Below are 26,158 nucleotides of genomic sequence, written 5' to 3' on the forward strand. Positions count from 1 at the left end.
TAATTTGCCGAAGGATAAATCAGTCTAAGTGATTTGTTCTTAACCTTGCTGGCGGTGTTAAAACTTAACTACATGAAAATAACAACGCGTTGTACCGTGTATTTAGCAAAAGAGCAGTTGTAGCAAGCGGAGTGTGACGCCGCAAATTATACATGCGCAACAGACACACCTACACTGCGTGTGTGTGTGTGTCTTGGCTGCGATACTAACCTGGTTTAGAAGACGTGGATAGCAAAAGATCCCAACGATGCAACATGTCATACGTGACACTGTAGTCGTAGCACCTTGATATCGACGACAACACTTGCTGAGTTTTTGGCGGTTCTCCTAATACACAGTCGGGTTTTGGAATCATTATGGAGGAGAAAGGATTTAAAAAAAAACACGCACAGACCTCATCCTTTGAGCTCTTGCGAGATACACTGCTGTCGCACATGACAGCACTTCAAACTGCGGTGAGAACTACGGAGGATTTGGTCAAATTTGGAATCGTCGGCTTTGTAGGGGATGTCGGAATTTAGAGGATTTATTATTTACTTTCTATCAAGATTTAACTTGCTATGCCTATTTCATTTTGATGAATGATCTGTAATAATATTGATCTGATCATATCTGCAGTGTGCTCTTACGGTGAACTCCGCATCGGTAATAAATTCGTAAACTTCCTCGTCGCTTCTTGTCATGTATCACATCTTTGCGGAGTTGAGTCGGGCGTGTCTACTTGATGTCTGTTGTGTCGTCTGACTAGTTGTTGTCATCATATCGTGTGTCCACAATCGACTTGTTGCTACGTGCGTGTGTTAGCGATACTAGGATTCGAATAACCCAACTTGAGTGATGTCATGACAAAAGAATCTCAGACAAAATCTCTGCCCACCTTTCCACAAAAACAAACTTGACTTTGTGATCACGTGACTTTCAGTGATTGTGGGCATCACATTTTCCACCATCATCAGTTTTATCCCGTTATGAGAAATGGCATGAAATAGTTAGCATTCATTATGCTAGCTCTTGCCAGCTAAGCACGCACACACGCAATGACACACACTCAGTATGCCGCTCTTATTGGTGGGCTGCCTAGCAACCAGACCCCCTCTACCTGGACCCTCCTCCGCAGGCTTTCCGCCTCGTGTTTCACCGCCACCCACTGATATTCCGCTCCAGAATGAGCCTGAAAAGACCCCGAGTGTCAATCTTTGCAGCTCTACGCCCCCTCCCACACACTCCGCCTCCATTCCCGGAAGCCTCCGGAAAGCCTAGCTTTTTTCCTTTTTTCTTTTCTCTTTTTTTTTTTCCTTTCCCCCCTCTTCTTTCCCAAGTGCTGTCAGTTGAAGGCTTCTCTTGGCTCCCACGGGGGGGTGAAAGCGTGTCCGAGTGCTCGTATGGATGCATGCATGATGCATTTGGTATTTTCACGTCAAAAAAAAAAAATACACTTTTAGTATGCCGGATGCATTTTTTCGCAGTTTCGGTGTCCTGCAGCAACTCCACTGACTCAGATTGAGGACGGGATTGCCTGGCAATATTCCACCGTTTTTAGGTAGTGTGAGAGAGGTTTAAAAAAAAAAAAAAATGCAGGTCGGTGTATATGTGTTTGGGTATTATGCGATGCTGGCAAGTGTGGAGTATACCACCTGAGACTCACTTCTTACTGTACATCCTCTTACGTTGAAAGCGGTTGTCAGTGTCAGACAACGATTTTATAACTCATCTAAATTGATCAAATGATGATTATAAGGTGCTGCGTATGTGGGTGAAAGAGGCTTGCGGATGTATTATTAGAGATGGGACGGTGTGAAAGATTATTTGACTTCTCCTGCCATGTTGCGTCAAAAGCCTTTGTCTCGACATTGCAGATGTGTGTTTTAAGCTGACTGTACTGATTGTCTAGATCAGATGATATTTTGCATTTTATGCAGATTTTGTGATCGGTTGTAATGTCATAATTCGCTGAGGTGGCGCAAAATGAGGCATTATGGCTCATGGGCGTCAGTTTTAACTCATGTAAAGCACCTTGAGTTGCCTTATTTATTTTTAAAAAAATTAAATGAAGAGTGCGATCCAATCAAAAAGTAATAACGGCGGTGTTAAGAGTTGTGATTGACTTATAATATAAAAAACAACCCCAAAAACCTCTCTACAGTATGTATGTTATCAATTGCATTGTAGGTTATCTTTAATTAAGACAATGAACAGTTAATGTCGGAGTAATCACGCCAAAATAGCTGACATCGTGAGGCAAACCGAGAAGTTTTTTTTCTTTTAAACGACAATGTGGCATTCCACTTTCAGAATTGATTTTGAACTGATAAAGACAAATTTGCCGGGATGGAAATGAAGGTGTGGCAATTTTGCTTTATAAGAGCGTGTTTTTACTCATTTCTTGACATTTATTTTTAACCACACATATGGTAAAGATAAGCACAAGAGTTTTGGGGCTGCGATGGATTAATTTGATTTCCATTCATTTCGATGTGAACCATTGCCTCGGTTTACAAACATGTCAAAAAGGCTGACAGAATCAGTTAAATTTGTAATCACAGTTCCATAATATATGCAATAAACAGATTGAGATACTAACCCAGTGGTGGGCAAACTACGGCCCGCGGGCCGAATCCGGCCCGTTGGTCTTTTTAATCCGGCCCGCCGAAGGTTGGTCCACAATTAAGGTTCGATGTGAATGATTGCATTCATTTCAATTGGACTTGTAATGACAGGCATTACACCGCCAGGTGGCGCATTGACTTGAAGTTGCAGAACACGGGGGGGGGCAATCTTTTCGACCACCTAGTACCTCTGTATCGCTCTACTTCTACTGGTCTGATCACAACCCATCTGCAGCGATGCACAGGCTAAAATAGGTCATCAACAACACTTTTGTCATTTAAAAAAAGTATATTAATACCGTACTTTTATGCTTTTGTTCTGTTGATGTTTGATATGGACTGTCAACAAATGCAGTTTTTTTTTTTTTAATGTACCATAGCTCGTGCTGACCTGGCCCTTCTGTCAAATTTTAAAAGTCAATGCGGCCCCCGAGCCAAAAAGTTTGCCCACCCCTGTACTAACCCATTGTCATCAGTTTATTACGGCACACAAAACTGGTCGGTGATGAAGAGGAAGGATTGGTGAAGAGCTGAGCGGAAGTAGGTCAGAGCCAACGTCCCTTCTCTCCCGTCTAATCTTCTCCGCTTGCAACACTCCTCCTCCTCCTTCCTCTTCCACTCTTATTGAGGCCAATCTTTCACTCCTCATCATCTCTTCTTCTTCCCGCTTTCGTCACCTTCCGGAACGCCGATTGGGAATCAAACCCACCGCCCAGTCGTCTAGTTCTCTGTCGTTATAATATTTTGTCGTTGCCTTCATTCACAAGTACAAGTACGAGCTACCTGCTCTCGGTAAACCAACTTGTAAATCAAGCTATCACTGCATCTTGTTTTTATTCATAGTATTGCCCACCTTTGATGTTATTTTTACAAGGGCTGTCATAAATTATATTTTTATAAAGGATAGATTTGTCCAGTACATGTATTTTGTTGATGAATTAATGAATTGCACAAGTTTAAATTTCAACACCGATATTCATAAACAAGAAATTATGTGCAGAAAAAAAAAATTAACTGAAGAAAATCTTTTTTGGGGGGGTGGGTGATCTTGCCAATCTCGTCTCGCGAGAACGGAAATCTCCTCACGCCAGATTACTTAACGCGAGATCAAAACAACACTGGCAGCGATTGTCAATAAGCGATCGTTGCTGGGAAAAAATGATGTACCGTAGTTTTTTTTTTTTGTTTTGACTGAGAAATTTCCTTGCGTCCCAAAAACGCACATTATTTGAAACTGCGCATCCCGCGGGAAAATTATGCGTCGAGGATGCGGGACGCGGAGGTAATGAGATGGCTGATTGTCCTCTTTATTTTTGATTTGAACACGGCCTTACATTCACTGTCATTGCATTCTCTGGCGTCATGAGTTCAAGCGTCGCAACCAATACGAACATCGTAACACCATCTTAACTCATGACGCTTCGTTATTTCCATGACGACAAATGTGAAAGTCGGACTATCCCGACCTCAACTTGTCCAACGGCTTCTTTATTCTTCTTCCATAATCCAACGCAACTAGCAATCAGTGAATTGGTGGCCATCGGAGGAAATGTGATGCAGGCCACACTCAAGCGTGATTCGGCAAAGAGTGTCGTCTTCTCTTTGGTTCCGCCGTCGTGTTCGCGCATCAATTAACACTTTCGCACACACGCGCACAAGCATTGTCCCGTTTGTGTGTGTGTGTGAATGAAGGTAGCAGCTGCGAAAGGTCCACCTCGTGTTACCAGAGCGAAAGAAATGGAAATGATGCGGAGGATGGAGCAGAATAACCCTTCTTTTCCGTTTCGATGTTCATCTTTTCTGGCCGGCATCAAAAGAGAGAAGAGCAAAAGCTTTTCTTTCATCTGCTGCGCTTGTGTGTAGTTGTTGTCGTGGCATCTGAGACCGGCGAGCGTGGGAGTTCTTTTTTCCCAGTCATTGCAACAAGAACAGTACTGTAGATGAGAGTGGGGGGGGGGGGGGGGCGGATACAATGGCGCATGCACTCGCAAATGCAACGATGCCCTTTTCAAATAAAAACAGGTGGATAGGACATGACAGTATGTACAAAGTACGTGTAGTTGCATCCATCAAATATGCTTGATGAGGCATAAAGAAGGTAAAATATGCCGTACAGTATGCGATATGAGTTTAGAGACCTTCAATATGATGCAAGCGTACTACATTAAAGGTGTTGAAACCATAAATATGAGATTTGAGGTACACACGTGAAATGATGACATAAATAGGCTCTATTAGACGACGGTACATTAATTCGGGTGTCAATGAGGACCACCTGAATTTATATAATGGTTCGAGGCAAATTAGTGACAATAGACTCCACTTGCGGACATTGAGAAATAATGTGGGATGTTGGAGTGGTATGGAACATTTCATGCAAGAAGAAAATTATGTTTCGAATATTGAAAGGTCGGGTCATAAATTTGGTTCATTTTATGATGTAAATATGTTACATTGGAGGCATATACTATACATGAAAAATTGTGTAATTATGGTACATTAAGGCGTAGACAGAAAATACGATGTCATTAAGGTACATCTGGGGTACATACATTAAATATGATGTCAATATGCTGCCCTGCATGTGGATAGACATTACATTCAGTGTAACTATGTAACATTAGAGAGGGAATTGCTATATGTAAGTATGACATTAAAGCGACACGTTAAGGATTACAGAAATATGGTCCGTATTATGATATTTGATAGGTTATATATATATATATTTATATATATATACTTTATGAGAGATTCTTGCATGACACATGAGGCGCCATACATGTGCTACCTCGGGGCCGTCTATAAGATGGCGCTTCTCCCACGCCACGTGAAGAAAATCGAGGAGGCGCGAGCGTGGAGGGGGGGGGGGCGCATTCATTTAAATGTCAAACGCCGGCTGAGTCACAACTAGACGGGTGGGAGGCGGTTTGGATGTTGTCGATGTGAAAATGCGGGTCAATGCCAGTCAATGAAGTCACGTGTGCATGGTCCACCGTTTAGTTTTAGACTCCCGTGTCTCAAGCCCCGCTTAGTCTACATTGATTGCCTATGATCTGCGCTTTTCCTGATTCGACGTGCCATTGCGGGATTGGGGGGGTGAAGTCGACCCGTAACTCTGCTGCCTCCAGACGTATCAGAGAGCTAACGTAGGTGCCAGTCATCTCATCTGTTTATCCGAATGTGCCGAGCCATAACGGCCCTGTGAGTTCAGTCTGAAAATTTGGAAACATTTTGTTGTACAATCGACCCACGAATAGCGAAATTCTGCACATAATTGATGCCCAATGAAATGAATTGGGTGGGGGAAAAAATATTTTTTAAATTCTTCTAAAAACAATGATAAACATTCAGTGTATATTTCCCACTAACAAATGGGGGCACAATCTTGGGGGGGGGAAAATGCAAATATGCAAATCCATGGTTGATAAATATGTCGCAATTAGTTGCATCATATTTATTGTTCCGTCCACCTCCCATATCTGTAGTGTACTGATATATTTAATAACCAATACGTACACATACGCACCTCTAATGTACGCTATTTACTCCAGATGTAAAATATACACATCTAATCAACCGTTTTTGTTAAATGTGTTGCCTGTAAGCTAGCTGCTCATGCCGCATATTGACCAATGTTTTATACACTTGTATGTAACAATAGCGTTGCTCGTTTCTTGATTGTTCCATCCCGAACAAAAATATGTTGCGGCAAAGCAGATGTTTTCTGGTCAAATGCACCAGCAGATGTTCGTGCCACCTGCCCGAGTGTCGTGGCTTCAGGGATCTGGAGGGTGGCTGTTGAGGAGGGGGGAGGGGGGGCTCGTCTTCTGTGAGTGGAGGCTAATGAGTGTGGAGGCACAGCATTATATCGGAACAGGAAATGGCAGAAGATGACAAAGTCCTCCTGGATGTGAGCCAGCCACGCCTGGAGCGAAGAAGCCCCGTGGCACGCTACAAGCCACATGGACCTCCCTCAAGGCACGAAGGCCATGATCTGACTTTGTTCTACTTCTGTCACCTCATTACCAGGATTCATCATCACAAGCTTCTTTTCACATCGGGATCCCGCAAAATGAGCGCCATCTCTCTGTCTTGTTCAGATCGACATTGCAGAAAATGTCCCCCACAATCACATCCGGCGCTTTCCTGACTAACAACGCCATGACCTTTTTCAAGCTATTGTTCATACTCTACTTCACCAATTAGTGTTGCAAAGGCCAACTTCAAAATAAAATTAAACCATCGCATTGATACCCATGTATTAATTGGCAAGCTTTTACTTTATTTTGAAGTTGGCAGCACATTGGCAACATGCTACCATAATACGGAGCATGAGCAATTGTTGTAGACGCCTTGACTTGTCTTCCCGACAATGCCAAAAAACCCAAAACAAAATTCAATACGTTTTTTGTTTTGTTTTGTTTTTTAACTTGGAGGACTTGTTTTAGCTTTAATTCAGTGCTTTCAAGTCAATGGAGGAGAAATGAGTAATCGACGAAACTGAGCAATGTTTGTCACTTGGTCCATGCCGGACTCGGATCCCATCGCCCGCCTCCTTGAGTGCCTGTCTGGTGGTAACACAGCGCATCAGCGACAATTGAGTTTGCAAGCGTCCACTGGAGAATCTCCTTCATTTGTATCCACTTCTTCCTCCTGCCTGAGGGCAGCCAAAGCTTTTTTTTTTCCTCTCCCCCTCACTGGCTGCTGTTCCTGCGGACGTAAGTGAAGTACGCAGCGTTTTTGGGCTCCATTACAAAACGTCTTTTGTCCCGAAGGCCAGTTTCCCGAGCAACAGTAGCCCTCGTGTTCTCGCTGCCAAAAGATGGACTCGTCCTCATTTATCTTCATCCTCCCACTTTCTTCACTAGGGACAGTCTTGAGACCAGATCTCTTCACGTGGGATACAGGGCCGTGGCCCACCCCAAAATAGTTTTGAGAGTTATGAGGCGTCACCCGTCAGTTCCGTTTATTTGTTTATTTTTTTCGATGTGTTGCGAGCCCAAATTTGAGGTGTGAGCTAGCTTCAAAAATTCCCCCACGAAATGGGACCGCCACATCTGTCCACCTCCCACTCAAGAGAATCTGACGCGCGGTGACTCAAGGTACCCGCTCTACCTTGTTTGTATTACAAGTTGCTTTATGATTAGAGGCTGTTTGATGAAAGCTATCAAGCAGCTCAATCCACCGCCGCTTTGGCTCGGCATCAAGCGTGTACACAGTAAGCGTTGGCATTCGAGGACGCACCTCCTGCTTCCACCCTGCTGGCGCGCTAACGAGCCTCTGATTGGCGCCGCGGTGGTTTCTCGCCTCGCCAACGGTCGCCGCCGACTGAGCCAACTTGTTGTGGACGGCGGTGGCCTTTTGATCATCGGGAAGGAGAACATAGGCCAATCAAACGCTTACATGCCTTGCCCTGGACTCTCAGCACATCGTTGTTATTGGAACCAACATTAGGAATGGTAGATTCAAAAAGTCAGATATGAGATACTTTCAATTGCTTGCACAAAAGCCAAACCGCACTGAATTGTACACATTCTTATAGAGACTTGATGAGTGCACCATTACATCACCCTCCTCGATGGATACGGTTGCTAAACAAAACAGCAGCACCTACTGAGGAACATGCGGCGTAGTCCTTCAGATGAATGAATGAACTAACACCTCCCTCAATTAGATGCCTACCTTTCCCAATGAAGAAAATTAACAAGTGAAAGCCCAAAACGCCATGAACACAATTGCTAACCAAAACAGAAGCACCTACTGGTGATCGCGCAACAATCTTTCAGTTAAATTAACGGTGTAAAAATGAACAAATTGCCGCCTGGCTCAAATAAATACCGCCCTTTGCTTGACAAGAAATTTAAAAATGGTTATTAGGTCGAACCACATCAATTCCTGGACGCTGCTGCTCAGCAAAACAGCACCTAGCAAGATAAATTAGAATTTAATGAGGTGTGTGTCCCCTTGAACAAATAGACACCTCCCTTTCACAAACAAAAAAATGTAATGCGCATATGGTGGAATAAATCAGTGTTGTGTTTGCATTGGCGTGTTTATGTGCTTTAGCGCCGTGCGTGCTGAGTACTGTGATGTTCCAGTTGGTGCGTATGTGATATCAGAGGAGCTGTTTGGATAGCAGCCCTGTTGGCTTGTTGCTCAGCCTTCTCGCCAACACGTGGCGACCATGATACGCGTTTCTGTGCTTGTGTGTGGGTGTGTGTTCTCATGTTAAATTAGGGCTGACACGATTAATCACATCACTAAATCCATTTTGTACTGCGCAAGACCAGATTGAACACGTTTATTTCTTCTGCCTGATCTAACTTCCGGTCATGGGACTACTTTCTCCTGAATGAGCAAAACTGTGGCTACCGATACTGCTAGATTGACTTTGTGTAGGTGGGAGACGGAGGAAAACTCTGACAAATCAATTTACTACTATGATCAGACTATTTATACAAAACAATTGTATCAACCAGCAAATCAAGACATGAATTGCATCTTACAGTAATGTTGGTGTGTTGTGACAGCTCTACACACACACACACACACACACACACACACACACACACACACACACACACACACACACACACACACACACACACACACACACACACAGAGACACAGTATCAGTATCAGATGTTGGGTGGATATTTGTTATTTTGCCCACAGGGACAACGCAGTTTAATGAAGCAGGAGAGGAGAGGGTTAGCAGTGGGCCTGCCTGGGTTTATGGTGCTATTAAAAGGCTAAAAATAGACAGCAAGAAGCTGCTGATCACACACACACACACACACACACACACACGCATAGCTGCAAGTCATGCTAGCATACGTAAACGTACACTTGGGTGCAAAGCTTTGCGGTCCTGAAGCTAGCCGACGTCCAGCAGCTGGTCGGGATAGCTAGGTTGAGATTTGCATTCATAGTGTAACACGACACATTAGCACACTGATTAGTAGTCATGAAGCCTTTGTTGTTGTTTATTAATAACACCGCAGGTAGCTTCCTGAATTAACGCTGGTATGCTCAATTTTTTTCGACGTTAGCATGAATGTTGCTAACCTTTCTGCTGATACAGTAAATGTTTATGTTTGCCGTCCTGCTAATGTCAGTTAGCCAACTGTTGACTTATGTTAGCTAATAATTATTCAACGCGAAACTCATGAAACATGCTTCACTTGCTATTTAGTTGTGTGTCCCTGCCTTCTGGTTTGAGCTCATGCTAATGCTAATTACATTAAGCTTTCATTGTCGGTGTGTCCGTCCACTGGTCTCGGAGCATCTTTTTCAAACTTCTTTCTGCTTCTCTCTAACTATGTGTTTCTTTCCCAGGCTTCTGTGGACTTCTCTCGCTTCCTTTTCAAACTTCTCATTCCACTTCTCTAACTCTGTGCTTCTTCTTCAAGCATCTGTCCGCGTTTCTCTAACGCTGTGCTTCCTTTTTAGGCCTTTGTCTGCTTCTCTTTTACTCAGTGCTTCTTTTTCTGGCTTCTTTCCAAATGGCTCACACTGTGATTCCTTTTTAGGATCCTGTCTGCTTCTTTCACTCATTTTTTTTTCTCTTTGTCAGACTGCTGTCCATTTCTGTCAGTCGGCTTCTTTTTCAGGCTTTTGCGATGCACGCTGGTGGCACAGACGTCAAAGAAAGAACCCAGTGTTTAGTCGCGTTGTCACGCTTCCTACATACTGTAATCATCATTTAAGTTGTGAAAGATAAACACTAACCGACAAATGTGTGTTGTTCTTGTGCTTGAAGGTCAGTTGCATTGAGCCGAGCTTGTCCAGCTCACACAGCCACACACACGCACGCTCACACATTTACACACAGTCGATATAGCGACACGCTCGTCGTAACACATCGCTCAAGGTCTGACGGGCGTGGTCACTCCCCCACCCACTCCCCCAACTCCCTTTCTCCCATCCAAGACAAAGTGGCTCTTCACAAGCTGACTGATGGAGCATTTACGCTACATATTTAAGTAAAAATTTACACCGTGTAATCCAAAAACAAGCATTCAATAATATACAACAAACTAAATCTGTTTACCATAACACTGTAATCTGTGTGCACTTGATCATTGTTGATTTTACCAAACCATTGCTGTGTTCGCATACCTGTCTAGCATTGTGTGCGTACACTTAACTGAGGTTGTCGACTTGATGGTAACGTTCATTTTGTCTTTTCTTTGGCAGGCTCAAAGAAAAGACGTTTTCCTGCAGGAGCGCTACAGCTGCTACAGCCTGACCGACCCCTTCCTGGCACTGCAGCGGGACTTTGAGTGCGGGGTGCCGCGAGGCGACAAGGAGCGGCGGCCGTTGGGCTCCAGCCCCATGTCCGTCCTGGAGGCCGTGATGGCGCACTGTCGGAAGATGCAGGAGCGCATGTCTGCACAGTTGGCTGCTGCCGAGAGCCGCCAGAAGAGGGTACGGCTCTGGGTAGAGTTGACAATGAGTCACCGAACTGTGTCGTATACTGTACCTTCTGGTGTGTCATTTCTATTTTCGACACTTGACAAACGTGTGTTTATGAATGTTTTAAGTTTTTTTTCCAGGCGTCTCTTTGGGATTATACTGTATGGCACTCCCCGCCCCTCCTGCCAGGAGGTATGGTTTGCTGAGATTCTTTAGATGAGGGCAAAATGGGATTGTAGCATTTAGAAAGCAACTATAGAGAAAAATGCAGTGTCCTTTCTTTGAACCTCCTGGAAATTACAGATATGATGGAGTCGAGAGCCAATTGGAAGATTTAAGTCAACCACATAAAAAGAGGAGCTATGGTAGGAGTGGCCGGTTAAATATATATATACTGTGTGTGTGTGTGTGTGTATATATACGATATTATACATGTGCTTAAATATACAGTGGTGTTCAAAATCATAGCAGCTTGTTAACAAAAAACAAATATGCAGAAAGCAAAAAACTTGGGTGATGGTTTGGATACACTGTCCATGTTCTCGCAGTACAAGGACGCAAACCGGCAGTATCGACCGGTGGGTAATATGTGATTGAAGCAATGAAAATAAATACAAAATGGGGCAAAAGTCATCTTTATCTGTATCAGCTAATTGGCGACAATGCATCGGCAAAAAAAGAGCGAGTTTTAAAAGCAAGACTTCAACACATCAGCTGTTTCCATAAAATAAAATAATAAGCTAGGCAGCAAATGTTGTATATTGTTTGCTGAAGTACGTTCCTAACAAGAGGACAAATTATTGATCTTAATACTTTCCTAAAAAGAAAAACAAACTTTTGATGTTTGGACTCGCCCAAAAAGAAGCTCGACTACTGATGCTGGAGATTCCTAAAGAGCCAAACTATTGATGCTGCACTTTCATAAAAAGAAGAGAGACTGTGTTGATCTTTCCTAAAAAGAAGACATTTTCATGTTGCACCTTCCTGAAAAGACGATATACTTGATATACAGACTTGACTGTTTTCTAAAACAAAGGAAAGACAAACCGCAAAGTATGAATGACGCACTTTCCTAAAACAAAGACAATCTTTTGATGTCGGACTCTCCTAAAATGTTCAACAACAGATGAGGGAGTTTCCTAAACAACCCAAATAATGATGATGCGTGTTCATGAAGAGAAGGCAAACTATTGACTTTTGTGAAAAGAATATAAAACTGATTGATGTTGCACTTTTCCAAGCCATGAATTGACTAGCTTTAGCTTACTCGAGGTGATTGGTGACCGCAAAGCAGCTGCCGGCATGTAAACAGATCGGCAGCTCAGGCGGCAGCTTCACGAGGAGAAGAGCATCTGCCCTCGCTGGGATCTTTGGGTTGCTGGGTAGAGCGAATGTCAGTCGCATACCCGGCGCTATCTTTATCCGCGCTCCCTTTTTTCCCCTCTTTCCTCTCTCGTCATCGTGCTGCCGCGATCTCGCTGATGAATTATCCACAAGCTCAACACTGAAGTGACGTTTATGTGGAACAATCGCAGGATGCCCTTTTTTTTTCCCACGAAACAAACACAATTCCACAAAAACTGTCCAGGAGTGTTTATTTACTCATCTGCAAATGGGAAGACCATTGTGGGATAATATTAACCTACCAGGCATGTTTCTTGTATATTTACAATTGATGTCAAGGGAAAATGGGTTAAACAAAAGAAAAAGGAGCTAATTTGGAACAGTACGGCTTACTAGGCACACTGGGCTGAACATTGACCCATACAACATTGTAGAACGACCATGTCGCAACCTACCGGGACTCTTCCCGTTAAAAATGTTCTCTCCACTTCACGTAAAATCCACGCCAGTTAAACAAATGATGGAGCGCCCGCACACCACACTAAGGCGCAATATTTAGATTACTTTTAAGAAGAACTCAGTTTCGGTGTTGCTCTTTCAATTAGCTACGCAGTTCAAATGGGCTCATCCGTTCACTCTTTCATGTCTCCGCGTGAGCTATTGTTAGCATATGTAGTAACATTTTTTATCGTTTATCTCTGTCGAAATTCATTGGTCAGTCTATGATGTCATACAGTGGCCGGGTCAGCCAGACCTATAGAGGGATTTTCCGCAGCCTTGACGGACGTCTCCTGAGAGTGTAATCTGCTGCCAATTAGCAGCTGGTGGCAGCGCCTCTTTCCTCTGAGCAACGGCTTGTTCAGCCCTTGTCCCAACAGGAAGATCTTTTATTGGGGAGCCTCGTTTGCGGGGTGGAGCCCCGCTTAAGCCCCTTCACCCTCGCCCTAGTGCTGCCGCCCGGCTAACAATAGCGCTGGCCTTCCAATTATAGCAAAACCGGTCATCACAAATCATTGGAGCGCTGGACCCACAACTACTATTGTTACACAACTTAGCTAACCACAGAACTTAGTTAACTCGATTGCTACTCGAGTGCTTGTTTGATTTGTTACTTGGTTTGTTAGTAATTTAATTTGTTACTGAATTTGCTGCTTGATAACTTGGTTATAAGGAAGTTTTGAATCTGTTGTTTTGCTATTTTGTTGATTTGGTTGGTTAGTTTTATGATCTAGTTCTTTAATTAGTCCTTCTGTTTGTTTGTTTGTACCTTAGTCGGTTGGCTGGTGACTTTGTTTTTGGATTTGTTACTTTGTTGATTTGGTTGGTTATTGGTGATGTTAGTTAGAGCGTAACGTAGCAAATCGGAACACAGCAAATTGTAAAGCTGTTTGAGTGCGACGAAGAAAAGCGCGACGCGCCGTTGAAAGTCACAACACAGCAAAGCCAACTTACCAAGGTATAACATAGCCTCTCACAATATAGCAAAATGTAGCAAAGTTGAAAACGTTGGTCTCTAACATTGTAGTAAAGTAGAACGCTGCATTGTGTACGGTGGCAAAGCAAAAAGTGGCGAAGTGAAATGTATCAGTGCAACTTTGCACAGCCTAACTTAGCAAGGTGAAATGCTTCTGTGTGATATTTACTGTAACCTGTTAGCTTAGCTCGCCAGGGTGTAAAGATGCCGTTTGCATTGTTCCTGTGGCAGCTGGAGATGGAGAAGCTGCAGCTGCAGAGCTTGGAGCAGGAACACCGTAAGCTGACGGCGCAGCTGAAAGACGAACGCGAGAAGAACAAGCACATCGTCATGATGCTGGTCCGCGAGTGCAAGCAGCTGGCCACGCGCGTGGTGGAGGAGTCGCAGCGCTTTGACGAGCTCCAGGCCCGACTGGACGAGGAGGGACGGGCATCCGGGCGGCTGCGGGAAGAGCTGAGCACCGAGCGGCAGCACAGCCAGCAGATGGAGGCCGAGATGGAGAAGCAACTGTCCGAGTTGGACACAGAGCGTGAGCAGCTGCGGGCCAGGCTGGGCCGCGAGGAGGTCGAGATTCAGAACCTACGGCAGCAGGTGGACCAGCTCAGAACTGAACGCGGGGGTGCCAAGGATGGCGCCCAACCTGCCGCCCTTGCCAGCACGCCGCCCAAAGCCTCCGTTTCTGTGGCCACAGACCCCGTCGGCTCTCGAACAGCTTCCTGCCAAACGGACCAGCCCCTCCAAGAGGTGGAGGGTCCCAAGAGGACTCCCCTCACCGTAGCCGCCAAACCAACCACGAGCCCTTACGTCGGTCTCAGCCTGCCAAAGACAGCCAGCCGGGGAATCGTCCACAGCAGCTCGGGAGGCCTGGCGCAGACCGAGAACGGCTCTGAGGGCCAACCTGCCCCGCACGGCCTACCCAGTGGCGTCAGCCCCCGCGTCCAGGCGGCCCGCTACAAGTTCCAGGAACAGGACCAAAATGGCACGGCCTCCCAGAGTCCTCCGGCCCGGGACCCCTCCCCCACCAACCGGGACAACTTTGCTGCCAAGCAACAAGCGCGCCACACCGTCACCCAGGTCCTGTCGCGCTTCACCAGCCCTCCAGCAGGGGGAGCACTGCGGCCGGGGCTGCCGCACTCGGCCTCGGAAGGGGGGCCCTTCCCAAGCCGCCTCAGCCACCCCATCGGCCTTAAGTCCCCCACCGTGGCCAGAATCGACAGGGGAAACCCTCCCCCCATCCCTCCCAAAAAGCCTGGCCTCTCCCAGACCCCCTCACCACCTCATCCGCCCATGAAGGTGGTGGGGGACAGCGGGCGCTCTCATGGGGCGGGGCTCAAATCAGCTACACCCCAGCTGCCGCCCAAACCTGCCTTGGACCTGGTACCAGCCCTGACGGCCTCTCAGGTGGGTGCATACCCCCTCCGCCGCTCCCCGGGGCCCGACCAGTTTGCAGAATGCCCCCCCGTCGTCATCCCAGCCGTGCCCTCCATCAACCCCCTTCCCTCCTCCCTCTCCATTAGCTCTCCATCCAACTCTAGCCCCCGTGCCCTCTCAGACAGCCCCCTGGCAACAGCATCAGGTAAAGGGGTACACCACTTCCCACGTTTCGTCTCTCTCCAGTTCTCGTCACTTTCTCTCTTCCAGCTGTCTCTTTGTGGCGCCTAGCTTAGCTTAGGCTAGCGTAGCCCAATCTTTCACATCTTATCCTAGCACGGTGAGAGAGCAGTCCAAGAGGCTGATATCGGAATAGGATGTCCAGGCTGCATCCTTTATTTTCCTCTATGCTCTAAGTGGTGCTCTTTCTCCCACATGTTGGCCCAACACTTTTGCTTGCAAGAGAAAAACCTACGAGATGGACGCACTGAGGATTCGGTGGTCGTTCAACTATTGCTGATAGTCACCTCTTTCCTTTCTGAAGCTGATGCCAGTGGCTGCTCTCGCAATCCCTTTGCCTTTCCCACCTATACTTAGCATGTCCCTTTCATGCACCCTAACCTCTCGCTTCCTTCACTGGTCTACTGGTTTGTGCACTTCTCAGGTAAAGCGATGACAAGCAAACAAGACTCACCATGTGTTAATGATTCCTGTGAAATGTTTGTGGGGGGGGGGGGGGGGGTTCTTTTTTCATGCCTGGTGTTTATTTCTCTTCACCTGTTGGACATTCTACTTGCTGGAAGCTGGTATTTTCCTTTATGAAAATGATTCGGTGATTGGTTTGGTTCATTGTTTTCTAAAATAAAAGCAGATTTTTGCAAGTGTCCATAAAACGATTATCAGTTTGCTTTCGCAAAGAACTACACAAATCAGAGAAGAACTGTTAAGTGGCTTAAATCAGACGATTTGAACTTTTAAGTTTAAAGAATGGCTCTAAACGATTTCTAAATGATTAAAATGGTTGTCGATTAATTCGCTCATCGATTGGCTGTTGATTATTCGATTCATTCTACGCCTCTGAATTTGAGCGTAACACAGCAGAACCGAACTTTTCAAAGTCAAACAAACATCAAATAAATTATTTACCCGGACATGTCGTAAAGTGTACCATAACAAAACAGAAGTCATGTGAAATGCACCCTCGCCAAACTTGATGAACCCTCGCACTGCTTACGTGCGGAACGAATGACAGCGAGGCAAAACCTAACAAAGGCAAACCGATTTGGCAAAGTTTAGCTTTGGTCCTGCTAATCTATCAAAGCATAATGTACCAAACTGTCATGTAGCTTATTTTGCAACACATAAGTGCCGAAAATAGGTTTAATGTAACAACACCTAACTTTGCCTGTGACTTTTTTTTTTTAAAGGCTTTGTTAGTGTGAGAATGTTGCATACGTGTTTGGGTACTCAGGCATTTTGTTCCCTCCTCCTCCTCTTCCTCCTCTTCAGCACTTCTAGTGTGGTAGTCCGCCCTCTCCTGGTTTAACCTGTTCTGTTCCTGCTCCCCCCCCACCCCCCCCCCCCTGCTCCCGCAGGCTGGTGTCCCTCCGTAGTCTCCCCTCTCAGCAGCTGTGGGCCCGCTGCCCTGGACGGCGGGCGGCCGCTGCTCCTTCTCCAAGCTGCTTCCCAGGGAAATGTCACTTTATTGTCAATGCTGCTTCACCAACCCCCCCCTCCCACGCCCGACCACGTCCACCTCACCACTGCCATGGACAACCAGCCTACCAGCCACCCACAACAAGACCTTCACCACAACTTGACTGCTGCCTTATTTGCTGCTGCTCACCACGGACACACAGGTGCGTAACCTTTGGCTTGTAGATTTCGGCTCTTCGTGCGGGTTTTGTCCGCTGATCTGCGCGGGACTGAGGGTTCACCCCTATGAATTGATTGGTGACTGATAGAATGAACCGTTTTGTGTGCAGAGTGCGTGAAGCTGCTGCTGTCTTCTGGCTCGCCAGCCGATGTGTCCGACCAAAACCGATTCACACCTTTGCACTTTGCTGCCTCCCACGGCCACACTGGGTAAGCACAACCCCCCCCCCCCCCCCCACTGGTACAAATAATCACAGTAACACCTTCTACTGTTTATCTCCCCCCCCCCCCCCCCCCCTCCAGCTGTGTGGAGGCTCTGCTGGCTGCGGGCGCCGCTTTGGATGCGGCTGCGGACGGTGGCCAAACTGCCCTCTTTCTGGCCAGCGTAGCAGGCAGGAAACACTGTGTTCAAATCCTGCTGAGCGCTGGGGCCGATCGCTCCTGTATTGCCACGGTATATATCCTTCACCGCACACGTCTTTGAATTTAAACGTTCCCATTTTCAAATAGATCCACAAACCCCTCACGTGTCTCTCATATCCAGTCTGTCGGGGCTTGATTTTAAATTGGATGACTGGATAAATAGATACATTTAAAAAATGAATGGATGTGCAGCTAGATTAATCCTTGCTTCGCAGGTTGCCACGACAACCTGAAGTGGCCCACTGGATGCCCAGATTGTGATCCACTTCTATTGAGTGTCTTCTTTATTGCCGCACTTGGCATGCTTTTCGCTGTGATGCTGAACGTCGGTAGCAGTGCGACCGAATGTATTTTTAGCCGCCGGCTGATTGTGGCCAGCATATGGACTCAAACGTAGCCATGTAACTGTAAACTGCCGACGTTAAACTAGGTTAAATGAGCACGGTCTTTCATCTTGGAAGATTCACTTGAAACCGTCCCTGAAATGGCCACTTCCAACCGAAAATGTCTGACTTCCTGTGTCTTTTTGGTCACAGCTTCTCAAGACTTTTTGTGGTTCTACTCAAGACAGATGTGCGTACGTGGTGCTAAGTGAAATTAGCTTCAGGGGCTGAATTTTCAAACCATTCCGTTTAGTGCCGCTTAGCTGACAAGTTCATCTCTGGAAATGAGCCCTTAAAATGGCCGCTTCAAACCAAAATGGCTGACTTCCTCTGTATTCCCTGGTATGGCTTCTTGAGACTTTTTTTGAAGGGTCTATTCATAACAGACATGTCTAAAAGAGAATCCCAGGCTTGTTGCCCAACCATATTGACTCAGAAAAAAAATCCAAAGTATTGACTAGTTGATCCGTTGTGGTCCTCTGTGCAGGATGGCTGCACGTGTCTGCACGCGGCGGTGCGATCAGGCCACGTGGGCACGCTGCGTCTGCTCCTCTGTCACCCCGGGGCTGGAGACCCCAATGCGAGCCTTCTACCCGATGCAGCCCCTGCTGTGCCCGCTACCCTGCTGAACCACGTCAACGCAGACGGATGGACGGCCGCTCACATGGCGGCAGCTCTCGGCCTGAAGGTGTAATAAATGAAACCATCTGCCATGCGAGCGCTGACATTGTTGTTAATATCGTGTGTGTGTGTGTGTGTGTGTGTGTGTGTGTTTAGGAGTGTCTGGAGGTGCTGTGTAGCCACCGTGAGCAAGACATTGAAAGGAGAGATAAATGTAATCGCACCATTCATGACGTTGCCACTGATGACTGCAAAGATCTCCTCGAAAATCTCAGTGAGTGTGTGTGTATATACTTGTTTATGTGTATTGTGTTTTTTTAGCGTCTTTATGGGGAGGGGAAAAAAAATTGCCGCTTCATTGCGTGCCTGTAGTTAAAAGTGATGATCTCCACGTTGCAGATCACTACCGCGTCCTGGTGCGTCTCCAGTATTCAGATGGTGCCAGAGCCAATTCTTCAATATGTTCCATGGATGGTGATGATGATGATGATGATGAAGGTGATGATGAGAAGCGGGCCGCAGAGCTTCAGTCAGTTCTGTGCAGACTGTCAGTGGAGCGCTCCATGCGCTGGTCTCAGCTGAGTGCCGCCATTGGCCACGCCTTCGCCACACATTTGCACATACTTTGTGGCGAGGATGCGCAGCGACCCCCGCTGGGCCTCACACCGGCAAGCATTAACTCCGCCCTGATTGGTGAGAAGCCGATGATGACTGCCTCATTTGAAATTCTCATTTTTCCCCCCTCTTCTTCCTGTCATCAGTGCATCTGTATATCTGTGTCGATGCAGGAGGAAGTGAGTGGCGGCCTGGTCAGGAACTTCCTGTCTCACCATGGGACCTTGTGCGTAAACCTCTTAGCCAGGTCATCACCGTCCGACTGAAAGGTACCCTACCCAAAAAAGAAACCAAAAAAAAAAACCCCTGCCAAATACCATTTTACATGAAACATGTTACATTTATGTGACATTCATGTAGCATGCATTTCACATTTGTCACATGCACATAACATGCACCCCCGCGACGTAACATATGAACCCATGTAACCCATCATATGACCTCGCAACATCTATGTAACATGCTTGTATCCGCTTGTATACATCACTTGCACATGACCTATACGTAACATAAAGATCATTATAATTGCACTGTTCCTGTCATGGCATGTCAGCACCACGTGGCATTCGCACAACAGCCATTTAACAATGGCGTAACATCAATTGAAGTACAGTGTTGAAGATTTAAAGAACACACTTGTCACCTCAATGTAACATCCATCTCACGTCTATGTAACACCCATGTGACATAAACATTAGCGTAACATTTTTTGTGGCCTTTGCATAAATTCATGTAAATGGGCAAAGCACGAAAACAGTTGAACGACGGAATTTGCCCTATTGTCACTTCAGATCGCACACAGCGCCATCTAGGCGAACTGCAGTTCACGGACTGTTGGTAAAATTGCTTGTGCAGTTTTATGTTTTTAGTTTTTTGTTGGTTTTTTTTTTGGTCACAGGTCTTTCTGAGTCGTGTCTAGATGAGTTGGCTCTGGAGTCTCTCTTTCCGCTGCCTGTGCTTCTCAACTACGTTCGCTTGGTATACACACACACACACACAAAAGTGTCACAAGTTTCTTGCTTGCTTGAGAAGAGATGGTCTTTTTTGGCAACTGTAGCGCCCCCTGTCTGTCATGTTTGTACTGTACAGTATTTAGATTTAATCCATCATACGACATCGCTGGGCAACCAGGACATGCCACCTATTGTGATAGCCTTTTTTTTTTCCTCACAACCTTCCGCTAATAATGTTCACTTTTGCTTCATGCCATGCAGATGACGTTGAACAGTCAAAATGTGTTTGTTGTGACAGGTGGAGCAATACGGGAGTGTCATCTTTCACGGCCTGGAGGACAGCTGTCAGAATTACATCGCTGCTTTATTGGCCCGCTGCATCAAGGTGTGACGATGATGACAATGAAGGCTAAAATGCTCTCACCATCTTAGGGTTGAGCGACTTTGTGTATTTTAGTGATAATTCAAGTTTGTGAGTCAGGAAAAGGTTTTCTTTTTCTCTACAGCATTTTTTTTAGGGGGGGGGGGCTCACTCTGTAACACCCTTCCAAAGATGGCCGACCGAGGGCCCTTTTGCTGCTAACGTGCTCAAGCTCCACCGGAGAGAGCAGGGGTGGTTAACTTGCCAGGATGATGTAGTGAAAGGTGATTGACAGTGGTGGAAGTTAAGAGATGATCAGCTTTTATTTAAAAACTGCGAGGATGTACGTATCATGGATTCAAAAATGAATATATGCCTGGTGCTTTGTGATAGCCCTGTCTCATATAAGACAAGTGCTGGGCGCCACCTGGTGGCATCTCGGTGCATATGTTGAACTGAGGTTAAGCACTGCTTTTCATCAGGCCATTTGAACCCTAAACAACAATGTAAGACATCAAAGGAGAACAAGGTTTTCCGAGTTGCAGTTCTTCCCCATGAGCGTGTGTGATTGTCTTGAGTTTGAATGACAACAGTCCCTTTCCTTTCTTCATGTCAGTCCAAGCAGGAGGCAGCCGGTCAGGCGTGTGAGGTGGTGAAGGTGGAGGTGCAGTGCAGTCTGACCAAAGAGCAGCTGCTGGACACCCTCGTCTCCTGTGGTGAGTCCACCGTCATCATCGTCATTGGATGAGGCGCGTCACCTCCTCCTCTTCACCGCCTCCTTAATCGCGACGCAGGCTTCCTGGTGCCGTCGTCGGCGTGCGACCACGGCGGCTGCGTGGTGCTGCTGCTGCAGGGTCTGGAGAAGGCGGCCTCCCTGTCGGGACTACTGGGAGATCTCTGTCACAGCTTAGACAACAGGACTTCCACTGCTTCTCTGCTCCTCAACGCTGGTGAGTGTGAGACAAAATCGACAGCAGGTGGAGAGACAGGATAAAATGGCCGCCTCCCTGAGGCAGATAAAAATGGGTGGATTATTCTGCTCAATTCGTATTCCGCAAACCCTACAGCAATCAGAACACCTTGTTTAGGCTTGTGGGGCGGGGGGCGGGAGGGGGGGGGCATAGCACATATTGCAAAGAAATGTTTAACTTGACTTCTGCTTTAAAATTAAATGAAATTATTTAATGCATGTGGATCTTATTAAAAATAACATATGCGATAACATTGCTTTTCACGTCAGAGAAAGACGCGCGAGTGACAACACACGCAATAATTTCCTCTTCAGTTCCGCATCACTTCTGCCAGCACAGCTTCCTGATTGGCTCCCTGTCAAAGCCCCGCCTCCACGGCTCTGAGCTCCGCCTGCAGCAGCACTTCCGCTGGCTGCGTCTGCGCTGGGACCAGGAGCCTCTGAATGGCCTGCTGGCCAGATGCCTGCGCAGGAAGCTGCTGCACCAGGTCAAACCTCCGATCCAGCAATCTGGATGGCATCCACATTGCACACTTGGGAACTAATGTAAACGCAACACATCGTCTCCATAAACAAGACGCGACAGCCAATAGTTGTGTGCCCTTTCTCGTCCGTCAAGTGCCTGTGACCTCCAGACAGGACGTGCGGTGTGGTGCCGTGACGGTGCCACGGAGAAGGCGGTGCTGTGGGTGGCTCAAGTGTGGCAGCAGCTCAACGCCTGCCTGGCGCATTTGGGCACACACGAGGCCTTGATGGGACCCAGACGCTTCCTGGCCTGCCCCGTCCACACAGACGACGTGCACGCCATCGTCAGGTACGGCGCTACACCCGCCGCAAAACAGGATTTCTGTGCGTCATTAGAAAGCATTAAAAGTTACGAGAGGCTTATTTAAAGGCACACACACGCACACACACCAAAGGGCACTAGCGATTGTCGGCTGTGTTCAGGTGGTTGTCTCGGCTGTGGAGCTCGGTGGTGGTTCCTCGCGTCGAGGCGGCAATCGTCTCCCGGGTAACAGCCAGGCGCTCCTCCTCCTCGTCGCCGAGCAACGTCGTTCTGAGTGACGGCCAGCAGGCGGTACTGAAGGCGGCCCTCAGCATCCTGGTCAACAAAGCTGTCTTGCGAGGCTGTCCGCTGCCTCGCCATGGTCAGACCTTATTTATTTATTCTTGTTGTTATTATTTCTTTCAAAATGGAAAAAAAACAAAACCAAAAGAAAATTCTTTTCAGAAGTTGCGTTCAGGGGCGGGGCCATTCCGCTGACCTCCATTGGCCCCATGAAAGGAAGCGGCAGCGCCGGCGGCAGGAAGTGTCGAGACAAACTGAGGCGATCCAATACCAGCCCTCGAAAGAAAGGAAGTCTAATCTCCAGCTGGGCCGGCGGCTCCTTTAGACACGGTAAGGTCATCGTCGGGACGTCGTTCAGCTGTCAGTCATGTTGGATTAAAACTTTAGCCAAAGGAACCATCATTCACTCGTCATCTTGGATGAAGACTGTCCTATAATGATTATGACAACATGATTGGTGCCTTCAGTCCTCCACCAATCACATCATTCGACTTTTAATCGTTGTGTCGGAAGGCATTCGTAATCGATTGGTTGTTTTTTCCAGGCTCCGTATCCACAAATGATGTTAGCTGCGCTGCAAATGCCAAAATCCACAGGTTTGTACTCACTGGCATGACATATTGAAGTACTAATATCGCTTACTTGCACTAACAGTTCATCATACTGCGAGTGCTTGTAAAGTTCTACACTTTCTTTCAGTGTGTTGACGGTTGCGCGTGTGTTCTGCTCAGGGAAGCGTCGGGTTTGTCCATGTTCTCGGACGACGAGACTGACCTGATCCAAGAGCTTCAGTCGTTGTGCTCCAGCAAGTCGGAACCAGACATCAGACTGGTACAAGCTACAGTCCTCATATGACGTCATTAGATGATCATTGCAGCCACCAGAGGGCGACTGAGACATTTATGGGTGGTTCTTAAGACAAGTTTAAAAAAAAAAAAAAGAATAATGTCAAGTTGAGTAATAAAATAGTAGTTTTACTATTTAATTTTGTTTTTAGTCATCTTGTTTAAAAAAATACATAAACTATTTTTCAACAAAAAAGTACAAGAAAGAACATGAATCTGTTTAGTAGAATATGTGTTTTGTTTTTGAGAGGAATTGTTGAGTAAAACAATATTTTAAAAGAGAACAAAACATACTTTTACAAGAACACCTTTCTTAAATTCAATTGTTGGGGAGTGTAATTCATTTTGGTATGTACTGTACGTCATAGTCTTGGGTAAATAATATGATCCTGACTTCTTGCTCTTTTCCCATTTCTAGACATGGGCATCCAAAGACGACGACGTCCTTCTGCTCGCTAGCAGAAGTCCCTCTGGAGCTCCGCCCTCCACACCAGAGCAGGAAGTAGCCGTGGACCAATCAGCTCACCCGGTAAGAACACAAACGAGTGTGTGTGTGCGTGTGCGTGTGTGTGTGTGTGTGGTGGGGGGGCACATTAACATGAGAAAAGCAACCCAACGGTGGGTACCAAACTGTAAGAAAGTCATCAGTGGAAATGACAAAATGGTGTTCATTAATGAGGGTAAAAGGACACATTAAACTTAGAGCGCCCCCTGTTGCTGAGGGGGAGTTACTGCGGAACCCAATGGAGACGCTATGTCCTGTAGTCCTCCAAAAAGTTCCTCCCTTTTTTCTCAAAGTAAATGTAAATAGTTTTCTTCAATATATATTAAAAAATAGGCAACTTTTTTTCTGTAAAAAAAAACCTACACCGTTTCTTTGAAAAAAAAAAGTCTAATCGATGCTTTCATCATATTTAGAGAAGAGAGTGAATATCAGTAAAATGTGCCAAAATATTACTTTGGGGTTTGAAAATGTAAAATAACAACTTGAAATTGCAATTTTGTTCATCACGATAAATGAGTGTATTGTGAAAAATCTACTTTTCTAGATTTGTATCGTCTTCTTGCTTCTTTTTTTTATTTAACTCATGTGGTACCTTGATTTCCAAGCACCCCGACTTTGAAATCTTTTTTTTTTTTTCTTCTTTGCTTCGTGTTGTGAGCCAAAATGTGAGTGTTTTCTGTCTCCTGCAGTCACCACTCACTCATGCGGTCAACCAACGCCGCTCGAGCCCGCGAACCAAATCCCAGCTGCCCGTGTCCAGCAGAGGGCAGCAGCAGCCGCTTCGCATTGCTTCGGCAAACAACAACAACAACAACAACAAAGGAAACAGCAGCAAAGCAAACAGCAGCAGTAGCAATGTCAACAAGCAATCGCAGGAGCACGTCTGGCTCCTACAACAACACAATCACAAATAAACAGACAGGCCCACACTCACTGCCCCGCCCACCAAAGGAAAGGCCAATCACACCTGTCCAAATCTCTTCCACACGAGGGGAAATGATAAATGATCGTCTTATTTTGGTAAGTTTATGTGTAACATGAGTACAACATCTTAATAAATCTCATCCGATATGTTGTGAAAGTATTTCATGGTTACTGTCATTGGAATTAGGCCTGGTACACACATTCACATCGAAATCATTATCACCACTTTTTCCACTTTTTTTTTAAATGCCCCCCCCCCCCCCCCAACTGAAGACAAAACTTTTGTCATTAAAAGTTAACCGTTCCCAAAATATTTTCACTTTGGACTTTATTTTTAGCATGTAGTACTTGCTCAAGATCTGATTTTTGTTCTTTTTTTTTTTTTGCCTGAACTATACATGACACTCGACAAAAGTTATTTAAAAATGTCTGACTTCTGGGATGTTCTTAAACAAAATATTTTAGCACACCACTTTTTTCTGTTAACAAATGTCAGTATTTTTTTTTCTCGGAAATCTATACAAGAAAAAAAACCCTCCAAATTTGTCCTCCAAATCTGACTTTCTCAAAACATTTATTTTTGGTTTGATAAAAAAGAAAAGCCTTTTTTTTTTCAAACAAAAATAGTCATGCTATTGTGTGTACCAGGCTGAAGTCAACACAGTAAATCTGTGAAATTAAAATATTTTTAGCTCGGTGAAAGAAAACACTCCTATAGATTGGTAGTTGATAAAAACAAGGCTGTAGGGTCCAAAAAATGTGCATTTGATGCTATCTACAGGAAGTGCTGTGTCAGTATTCCATCACGATGTGCATACATGCTCCCCTCCCTCCCTCGCTCCCTCCCTCTTGGCCGACCACTTTTGAACTCTGTTCGCGTCGCACTTCCTCGTGTGTACTTTGGGGACCACAACTTTTTGTTCTAGAAGCAATTCTGCGATTGACGGTCGCTCGGCCTCATCGTACAGAGTAATCAAATTTTTCAAAAAAATGTTTTTCATTTGAGTGTTTTTGATGTTCGTTTGCACCGTGGCTTGGAAATGAATCAGGGTTTTACATTGTAAATAAGAGTTTTAGTGTTAGCGCGTCTTCACGACGATGACTTTTGTACAGTCTACTTAAATTGAAAAAAAAGTGTTTATAAAGTTTGAAAGTGATATTAGATGTGTACTGTAAGCCATACTACTACTACAGCTAGCTTTCTTTTCTCTCATCAATCACTGTGTATGCATTACTTGTCAACCAAGATTTCTTTGCTGTTTATAAATCTATGAAGAAATATATAAAAATATATGTATAGTACATATGTACAGGAAAGACCTTAGTCCGTTTCAATGGCTGTTCGCAGTTTTTAAAAAGTTGTCTTTCAAGCACAAATATATTAAAATATTCAAAAATTGC

General features: G+C 45.7%; 1 protein-coding gene across 5 annotated transcripts in view; it reads left to right on the forward strand.

The window, feature by feature from the left end:
- Positions 1–26,158, forward strand: part of cttnbp2 (cortactin binding protein 2) — a 37,177-nt gene extending 11,019 nt beyond the window's left edge. For 2 of the 5 annotated variants that reach the window (XM_086108888.1, XM_086108887.1), the window contains 21 exons: positions 10,806–11,036; positions 14,074–15,418; positions 16,809–17,072; positions 17,199–17,298; positions 17,392–17,542; positions 18,382–18,582; positions 18,672–18,789; positions 18,915–19,208; positions 19,304–19,399; positions 20,029–20,108; positions 20,382–20,468; positions 21,061–21,160; positions 21,239–21,394; positions 21,730–21,902; positions 22,050–22,228; positions 22,363–22,562; positions 22,646–22,813; positions 23,028–23,079; positions 23,215–23,314; positions 23,747–23,857; positions 24,523–26,158. In XM_086108888.1, coding sequence (XP_085965014.1) covers positions 10,806–11,036; positions 14,074–15,418; positions 16,809–17,072; positions 17,199–17,298; positions 17,392–17,542; positions 18,382–18,582; positions 18,672–18,789; positions 18,915–19,208; positions 19,304–19,399; positions 20,029–20,108; positions 20,382–20,468; positions 21,061–21,160; positions 21,239–21,394; positions 21,730–21,902; positions 22,050–22,228; positions 22,363–22,562; positions 22,646–22,813; positions 23,028–23,079; positions 23,215–23,314; positions 23,747–23,857; positions 24,523–24,747 — 4,431 coding nt within the window. In that variant the 3' untranslated portion in view covers positions 24,748–26,158. Of the gene's footprint in view, positions 1–10,805; positions 11,037–11,265; positions 11,390–14,073; positions 15,419–16,808; positions 17,073–17,198; positions 17,299–17,391; positions 17,543–18,381; positions 18,583–18,671; positions 18,790–18,914; positions 19,209–19,303; positions 19,400–20,028; positions 20,109–20,381; positions 20,469–21,060; positions 21,161–21,238; positions 21,395–21,729; positions 21,903–22,049; positions 22,229–22,362; positions 22,563–22,645; positions 22,814–23,027; positions 23,080–23,214; positions 23,315–23,746; positions 23,858–24,522 lie in introns of those variants that run through there. The other 3 variants (XM_086108889.1, XM_086108890.1, XR_015100676.1) reach the window with 3 other exon arrangements.

This window comes from Hippocampus guttulatus, chromosome 4 (assembly GCF_054856545.1).
Source record: "Hippocampus guttulatus isolate MCC_2025c chromosome 4, RoL_Hgut_1.0, whole genome shotgun sequence".
NCBI lineage: Eukaryota > Metazoa > Chordata > Actinopteri > Syngnathiformes > Syngnathidae > Hippocampus > Hippocampus guttulatus.